General features: G+C 36.6%; 2 protein-coding genes across 2 annotated transcripts; both read right to left on the bottom strand.

The window, feature by feature from the left end:
- Positions 1-1,567: 1,567 nt before the first annotated feature.
- LOC145141267 (F-box protein At3g07870-like) lies at positions 1,568-2,850 on the bottom strand. Its single transcript, XM_079074569.1, has one exon. It carries the CDS (start codon positions 2,848-2,850, stop codon positions 1,702-1,704), a length of 1,149 nt encoding a protein of 382 aa, XP_078930695.1. The 3' UTR covers positions 1,568-1,701.
- A 3,745-nt stretch (positions 2,851-6,595) lies between these two features.
- LOC145135684 (F-box protein At3g07870-like) lies at positions 6,596-8,304 on the bottom strand. The gene is made up of 2 exons (XM_079069941.1): positions 8,056-8,304; positions 6,596-7,902 (listed from the first exon to the last, which is right to left on the bottom strand). The coding sequence occupies exon 2, from the start codon at positions 7,894-7,896 to the stop codon at positions 6,721-6,723; it is 1,176 nt and encodes a 391-aa protein (XP_078926067.1). The 5' UTR covers positions 7,897-7,902; positions 8,056-8,304; the 3' UTR covers positions 6,596-6,720.
- Positions 8,305-9,358: the final 1,054 nt, after the last annotated feature.

The following is a 9,358-nucleotide window of genomic DNA, read 5'->3' on the forward strand; positions in this document are numbered from 1 at the left end:
GCCGAGTCCATGAGCGGACTCGATGAGTCGGATCGTGTTGCACCACGGTTCGTGTTCATGGGTAACCCGTCGGAGAAAGGTTGACTCGACGAGTCGAGTGAGGCCTTGAAGGATTCAGAGGACACGCATGGACTCGCCGAGTCACCTGAGTGCACTCGACGAGTCTGGTCAAAGTTTAACCGTTGACTGGGGTTGACTTTTAGGGTTTTGGTCAAACTGGTTCAAGAAAGGACAGGGAGGGGTAGAATGGTCTTCTACCCATTCTTTAGGAATAAGGACAAGAGTAAGTATTGATTAGAGATGTTATTATGTTGATAGGAGGAAGCTAGATCGGGTTATCGAGCAAGAGAGATTATCTGACATCGTACGAGGTGAGTCTTCTCACTATACTTTACCTGGAATGGTAACTATGAGTGACCGGAAGGTCTTATGTTTATGAGTTATGAAATGTGTGACCGGAAGGTCTTATGTGCTAGGACGAGTACATGATATATGTTCCTATGTGATATGTATATGTTATGTATGTTATGAGTAGCATGGTATGGACCGGAAGGTCAGTGTGATATGGACCGGAAGGTCAACATGGTATGGACCGGAAGGTCAACATGGTATGGATCGGAAGGTCGACAGAGTAGGATCGGAAGGTCGATGGAGTAGGACCGGAAGGTCTACTCCAAGAATGGGACCGGAAGGCCCCTGAGACACATTGACCGGAAGGTCTAGTAGAGTTATAGCCTCGAGTGGCTAGTTGTATGTGCATGGTATTTTGGGGAACTCACTAAACATTTATGCTTACCGTTTATGTGATATGTGTTTCAGGTACCAGCGAGGATCGCAGGAAGGCGCCGACATGATTTGTACACATTGATGGAGTTTTATGTATTGAGATCTTGGGATTGTTTTATTTGGATGACATATGTTACATTGGGTTTTGATGTATGAAATTATGTTTTAAAAACGAAAAATTATTTTGGAAATTTACGTTGTTACACTACTCTAACCTTATCTATCATAAGTTATATAAAATCCCCTCGTATAGAGTGATTTTTTAAAACACATTTTATATAACTTGATATTTTTCAAATACATCTCATATAATTCAACATTTTTAAGCATACGTCATAGATAGACGGGGTGTGCGATGGATCTCCGATGGCGCTCATGTGTTGGATCTCGGTTGTTCTTCATCTTCATGGGTTCACGATGAGAGATGCGGTGGAGAGTAGGTTTATGACAGTGGACAACTATATAGATTAGGATTGTGTTCTTTGTGGGTTACTTGTTGGTTTAAGAAGAAAAAGAATGAATGATGACCATGAGAGAGAGAGAGAGAGAGAGAGGCCATACTTTATTTTTTATTTATTCAAATAATAAGATAATGTTAAAAAATGTAAAAAGAAAAAGGATAAATCAATATTTTCACCATAAAAAAAATTCATATTATAAACCTTTCATGCAAATTGAAAATATTTTGGATATGATTCACAGTTCTTTGCAAAGACCTTTGCACTTTACTCAAAAAAATAAAAAAAAAATAAAAAAAAAATAAAAAAAAGGGTTAATGCTTTAATTTAATGTCCACTTAAAAACATGTAGAAGGTCACCAGAGTAAATTTAAATGCAATAGTAACATTTTAAACTTAAAATAATTGTTTCTTAACAAAACGATAGTGGGTGTTTTTGGTATGATCTTATTGACCTTTAAAACACATGAACTCTCTCTGATTTGAAGTTCCGGAGCTTAAGGAAGCTTGGACGATAAGCGATTCCAGTGAAACATGGGTCAAAAAAATCCGAGTTTGCAATTGTTCCCTTCTCAAAAGAACACGCCAACAATTTGTCTTCATAATAAACCATCAAAATTGTTCCATCATTTAAACGTTCAATCAGACACACAGGTTCCCACATCAACCAATCTAAAGCAGGGCTAACACCTTCCTTGATCATCACCTCTCTATGCCAAGATTCCTTGATCCCATATTCCCTCATCACCCACAGCGTGAATTGAGACTCAAAGGTATCAGATTGACATAAACAACCTTTAAGAACTGCCAAACTTAGGAAATGGTGACTTCCTTGTATAGTTTCAACAGGAGGAGATGGGAACAACTTAAATGTCTCGTTATCCAAATCAAAAGCAAAAAGTTTTTCAGGGGAATCTTTGCCAAACACAGACCAATGAACATGGCCATTGAAAAATAGCCCAAAGAAACCTCCAATCGTGTAAGGGACATGACCAAGACTTCTCCATTTACCCATGCCAAGGGTGTAAACTTCAGCTTCTCTGATTCCAGATGTTGATGTAGGATTAAAGGGAATATCTCTTTGGTAGATCCGTATCACTTTGTATTCATGCGTAAGGGAACCGACTCCAAAACCATGATTGATTACCACATAACCTTGTTTATAGTATTGTTGATTTGGGAGGATCATATATTCTCTAGTGATTGGATTGCATATGAAATAGTTATCAGTTTTAAGACCATACTGCCATAGGCAGATCAGACCATTGACTGAGCCCACAGGATGTACACGAGAGTTTTGGAAAAAAGGTGAAAGATTAAGGTCAAGTCTCATGACAGGGTCTTGTTGTAAATGTTGGCGATCGAGTTTGTCTTTGATCTCCACCCACTTCAAAATGCCAGGTTTATGGTAATTACCATTCGTTTCTTTTTCTGAATTATGATGAATCATGAAGCCTGCAGGGGATCTCGATAGGTGAAGATCAGCAAAGTAAGAGTCGGAAACGAGATCCAGCCACTTCTTGCATACACACTTGCAGTGGATGATTGTCTTCACAGGAAGTCTTGACAGAATGTCGAACATGACAGGTACTGGTAAGTCTTCCATTGATATGACCTGTTAACAAACCCTAATTAAAATTCCCAACTAGCAAATTTAGGAACAGATTACTACTAAAAAAAATATGGCCATAATCCCGACAAAAAAAAATTGTTGCATAACCCTTACTAATTCAAAATTAAGACAAATTACTTCTAACAAAAACTTTACCAGCGGTAATTGATGATAATCTAACAAATCATAAACACTTAACAATTGACAACTAAAATCTCAATTAACAAAAACCTTACTACTGATAAATAATCATTACCATCTAAAACGAGCATTGATTATGAATATTTTATACCTAAAGAGAGATCAGGAGGCGAGACTCGAGAATAACTGAGAAAGAGAGACCCACTGACCGATATCGAAACGGAGAGAAGGTAGGAGCAGGGCTGGGCGCAGCGGGCGGTGGTTCATAGAGATGGAGGTTATTTTCTCCTTTCACACTTCAGGGCGGGAGAAAGAAGCACGCAGAGTGTTTTTCAGTTTTGATACGGGGGCGGGACTCGATGGAAATAGTAGCGGTTAGCAGACCCAAACCAAGAAATGGAGAAAACTACTAAAAGTAACCAAACCGAAACCGAAAAACCTGAAAATGAAGCAAAACCGACGGTTAGGGTTTGAATTTTTTAAAAACCGAAAAATCGGGTTCGGTTTCGGTTTTTACCCAGAAACCGACCCATACTTGATTGTGTTTTGGTTGTAATAAATTATTTTGGGCTTTGGTTGTAACTTGTAATAGACTATTTGTTGTAAAACTCATGTTTTTTTGAAGTATTTAACTTAAATTTGGTGTTTTTTGAACTTGTTGCTTCATTTATGGAAAATGAGTTAGAATCCAAAACCCATGGGTTTAAACCCATGCCGTGAGTGTATGAGTTGAACCCAAGAAACCGAAAAACCGCCCAAACCGACATCGGAACCCGAGAAACTGATCCTATTGGGTCCTGAAAACCAGAAACCGACCATTTATAGGTTGGGTTGGGTTTGGGTCCAAAACCGACCCGTGCACAACCTTAGGAAATAGTTCACTAAAAATTGTATGTTTTACATTTTATAGAACCTCATCTTAAATGTGTTAGAAAGATGAGTCAGTCTGTATCCCATCTATGAGTGAGTGGGTATATGTGTGTTCATCTTTTAGTTGAGTGAGCAGATACGAATAATAGCACCCTTTATATGTGTTCATCTTTTATGTGAGTGAGTGGATATATAAAATAACACCTTTTATATGTGTTCACCTTTTATCAGGGCGACTTTACATATTATAAAGTTAAGTTAGGGCTTAGGGCCCCATTTTGTAAAGAACCCTACTTACCCAAATCCTTTAATGTCGATTGTCGATACCTTCTTCTCCATTCACTCATATGCACGCCTCCATTCGCTCATATGCACGCATGACACCTCAAATCAAAAGCGACAATCACACTTCTATTCTTCTTCCTTCCTTCTCCATTCTTGCACTTTGAATATTGATTATCGATTATGGGCTTTTACAATCACGATTCTTAAACACTGAAAGGTTGCCTGAACCGCTGCAATTTTTTCCTTCTCCATTCTCAGCTTCTCTGATTCTTCATTGTTCAAAAACTCTGAGGATTCATTGATTCAAGGTATGTGCAATATTTTCACTTGATTTTTTTCATCATCTGATTATTTATTAGGATTAATAGTCGATTAGGGTTAATTTTTTCCATTATATGATTTTCCATTGTTTCTTGTTTATTGATTAATGCTCGATTTCTTTTTTTCTCATTGATTTTTGATTTTTGAGTTAGTGTTTCCACTCATATTTTGCATTGTTGGCTTGCTGCTTGAAGCTAAAGAATGTTGTCCTTTTTAATTAAAACACCGGAAGTTTGAGTTAGTGATTTTTTATTTCTTTGTTCCTTTGTTTATTTAACTTGAAGCTAAAGAATGTTGGTTATTGATCGTTTTCTATGTATGTGGCTTGTTCATTTGATTTCTATGTTGAGTTGTGCACATTTGAGTTAAAAATAATCATACAAGTTTGAGTTCTCCATTTAATTAAAACTCTACAAATATGAAGTTTAAATAGAAAAAAAAAACAACCTTCACTTTTATATTTGTTTTTATTATAGAATTTAAGTATAGTATAGACCAAAGGGCCCCAAAAATTTGGTTCGTTTAGAGCTCCCAAACTCGTTGAGCCGCCCCTGCCTTTTATATGAGTGAGTGGATACGAATAATAGCACACTTCCTAGAATCATTTACATTTTTTGGCATGTATGATAAAACTAGTTGGTAGCTGATAGCTAAAATTGTAGCCTTTTACTTTTATTTATACATTTGTGTTTGGCAAAAGTAGTTATTAGCTTATAAATGTGTAAAATTAGTTAAAATTTCCGAAAAACTAAAAGCTTATGCTGTCAAATAAATATATTTTTTTCTAGTTTTTTCTTAAAAACTAAAAGCTTTAAAAAGTTATGTCAAATTAAAATAGGAATAAGATTTATAAATATTTCATCGTTGGAAATATTCTCACTTAAATTTACCATTGTCACACCAATAACAAAACAGAGAGAATAGTTGATTTTGATTGATGATGGTTGTGTATAAGTATATATTTTGTGATGTATGACACTATGTGTCTTTTATAGTGGAGAAAACTTTATAGTGTCTTTTACTTGGAGAATAAGTTATGTGTTTGAACATGATTGGACCGATCGTAAAACCTCTTACAACAATGGTGGTCGTATACATAAAAGCTTGGATTGTGTTTTATTTTTGGGAGATGATGTGTATATAACAAATTTTTTCCATACACAACAATTTATGCATTAAAGTATTGTATTATACAACTCTATAAAAACATAAATTGTTGTGTATGGAGAAAAATTGTTGTGCACGAATCACTTCTCTTTATTATTAAATAAAGTTTAGGTTAAGCTTGAGCTTGTAACAAGATAAGCTTGAACGGATCAGTTGTTTACGTCCTTATTTGAACACATAAGTCCAATGGTTTAGGACAACATATTAATTTCACTAGTTGAGCATCTTAACCCTAATGATGCTTAAGTTTGGACCCCAATGGTTAGGCCAAACCACCCCAAGAAATTAGCCATAATTTTGAACTTTATAATTTTTTATGATTTGAAAGTCAAGTCCATTTGAAGTTGTATTGCTTTCTCTTGCATTTCTCATGAACATGTTGATAAGTTACTAACTTACTAGACACCATATTAGGTTTTAAATACTAAAAGTATTTGAGAACTTCCCAAAAATGTCTAAGGATTAAGAATTTGATATGAAGGTAATGCTAATGGCGGGTTCATTTTAAAAAATACATGGTTTATAGGTTTTAACCACACTATATGTACTAATATGGCATGCTTTTGTGTAATGTATAATTTGTCAAACAATAAGGCTTGAGAGAGTGGACTCGCCACCCCTCTCGCCAAGCAAGTCGTTAAGATATCAAACACCACCCTTTAAGATTCAATAAAGGAGGTGCTAAGAATGGGTCGCCAAGCACGTAGCAAGAGGAGAGAGAAAATGTATTGGTGGATTCTGATTTGTTCATAGCTATTGTTTTCTCTCTTTTTTCCCCTTCAAAATAAACTATGTTAATTTAACACACAACCACTCCCTATGAAATGCTAAGAAAAACAAGCTAGTGAGTTGGCAGCAAAAATATAATGTGGCAGCACAAAAAATGATATGCCGGTGTGACAAGGGTGCTACCACTCCCTTCAGCCTAAGTGAAACCAGCAACAAAATAGATCACTTTTAAAATCCCATAATAAATCCCAAATTGAAATGTAAAAGGGCAATAGTAACATGTTGGACATCAAAAAACTATGCTTACACAAACTTGACAACGGATGCTGGTTATAGAACTATTTTTGACATTTAAAACACATGAACTCTCTCGTTTTTAAAGTTGTGTAGTCTATGAAAGCTAGGACGATAAGGCAATCCGTTGAAGTAGCCACCAAATACTTCCCTATCTACAACTGTTTTCCTCCGAGGACAGTAAACAATTAGGTTACTTTCATTATTTGCCATCAAAAAAGTTCCATCTTTAAAACCCTCAATTAGAAAATTGGGTTCCAAACCCAACATATCAAAATCAGGTTTGATAATATATTTGATCACCAACTCTTTATGCCAAGAATTCTTGATCCCATATTCCTTCATCACCCAAACAGTCATGTTAGAATCATAGGTGTCACATCGACATAAACACCCCTTTAGGACTCCCAAAGTTCCTCCAAAACTTTCTTCTATAGCTTCATAGGGAGGTGAAGGGAAGAGCTCAAATGTCTCTTTGTCAAAATCAAAAGCACAAATTTTTTCAGGGAAATCGTTGCCAACAAGGGTCCAATGAGCATGCCCATTCAAATATGGCCCAGAGCATGTGCTAATCCAATACGGGACATGACCAAGACTTCTCCATTGTCCTGTGCCAAGAGTGTAAACTTCGGCTTCTGATTGAGATAGAATTACCTGAAATGTTGAGATGAAATCTGGAGGTATAAGCTTTTGGAAAATCCGTATCACTTTGTATTCTCGTGTAAGTGAACTGACACCAAAACAATAGACACTTGTTGAATCTCGTTCAATATAGTATTGTTGCCTCGGGAGGATCATGTATTCTCTGGTGATTGGATTGCATATGTAAGTGTTATCTTTTCCCTTACCAAGCTGCCACAGGCAGAGTAAACCATCGACTGAGCCCACAGGGTGTATTTGAGACTCTTGGAAAATGGGTGCAAGATTAAGATCAAGACTCATGACAGGGTCATGGTGTAAACGGTGGTGATCGAGTTCGTCTTCAACCTCCACCCACTTCAAAATGCCTGTTTCAAAGCCACCTGTCATTTCTTCTTCAGAATTACGATAAATCATGAAGCCTGCAGGTGATCTCGAGAGATGAAGATGAGCAAAGTAAGAGTCCAAAACTATATTCAGCCACTTTTTGCATACACACTTGCAGTGGATGATTGTCTTCACAGGAAGCCTTGAGAGGATATTGACCATGATAGGTACAGGTAAGTCTTCCATGGATATATCCACAACAGACATTGTTTTCTAGATTATGACGGGGGCATGGCAGATCGAGAATAGTTAGTAATTAATACAAACTTTACCAGTAAAAAAACTTACTATAAATTAACGGAAATTAGTACTAATAAATAATATATATCAACTAAAAGTAGTAGTGATTGAGAATAATATTTATACCTAAACAGAGATCGAGAGGCCAGAAAGGAGAGCAGCTGAGAAAGAGAAACCAAGTCACCACCCGTCGAGTCCCCGAGAGACGTCGCAGCAGTGCGCTTGGTGCAGCGGTGGTGGTAGGTGGTGGCGCAGAGGTTTTTTACTCGACGGAAAGAAGCGGCGGAGAGGGAGACTGAGAGGGTTTTTTGTTTATGTGACAGAGATCCGAGACGCGGCAGGACTCGAGGGAAAGAGGTAACGCTCAAAATTGGGGTTGGCCTAAACTGGACTGTCTTTTTCATTTACGACGTGGGCCCATGTTACTTTAAATCCGCCCACGCAATATGATAATAATACCTTATCTCGGCTGTAGTATAGGCGCGGGAAAAAAACCGGTTCAAGATCCAAACCGATTGCCGAACCGAAAACTGGTTCAGCCCTGAATCGGTTCACCTAAGAACCGAACAGAGTATGAACCGAACCGTCGGATTTAACCAATTCATGTTTTTTACCGTTAAGACCGCTTTGGAACCGAAACGGTTTCGTCTGAACCAGTTTCATAAGTGACCGTTGGTGAACTGGTTTTGAAGAATATGCCCGTTTTTTTGTTTTTTCCTACCGGCTATATAGGCATTTGAGGCTTTGTAATACCCAATTTTGGCTCTTTTTTTTTTACCATATTAACCATTCCTTATAGTATATATATGTATTAGATGTTTAGCTCTCAACTTTACTGTAACACTCCGTTTATTAAATAAATAAATACACAAATTAATAAATGAATAGTAGTCCTAAATGCGGAATAATTTAGCAATGCGTTGGTTTTGGGGGTTAAAAAGTCATAATTGAGAGTTTGGGGGTTATAATGTAATTTTCGGATTCATTTGTAAAGAATTTTGATAGTTGAGGGTTGTTTAGTAAATTATGAGTTTAATTTGAAAGGTTTTTTGAAGACAGGGGCTGCTTGGTAATTCTTTGGCTACCCTTGAAAACTATATTTGAAAACAATTTTGAAAATTATTTTGAAATTTTTAACAGATCTTTAGTTTAAGTCTGGATTCACACGAATGATCATCCAATTCTCTCAAACTAGGACTCTAATACCAACTTGTAACATCCCAAAAATCACAATAAATTTTTTCATTTTTAATTAAAGTAAAATCATTGTTTCCAACCAAAACCCAAGTCATAAGAAACCAATGTCAAGTACAAATATTCCAAAAACAATGTATCATAATATCTCCAAAATATGTCACCGAAGGATGTGTATGATCACGCCTTTGCATTGCCCCGATCATCTAAAGTACCTAAACCATAAAACTTAAAC

This window comes from Lactuca virosa, chromosome 9 (assembly GCF_052849685.1).
Source record: "Lactuca virosa cultivar CGN04683 chromosome 9, Lactuca_virosa_CGN04683_v6, whole genome shotgun sequence".
NCBI lineage: Eukaryota > Viridiplantae > Streptophyta > Magnoliopsida > Asterales > Asteraceae > Lactuca > Lactuca virosa.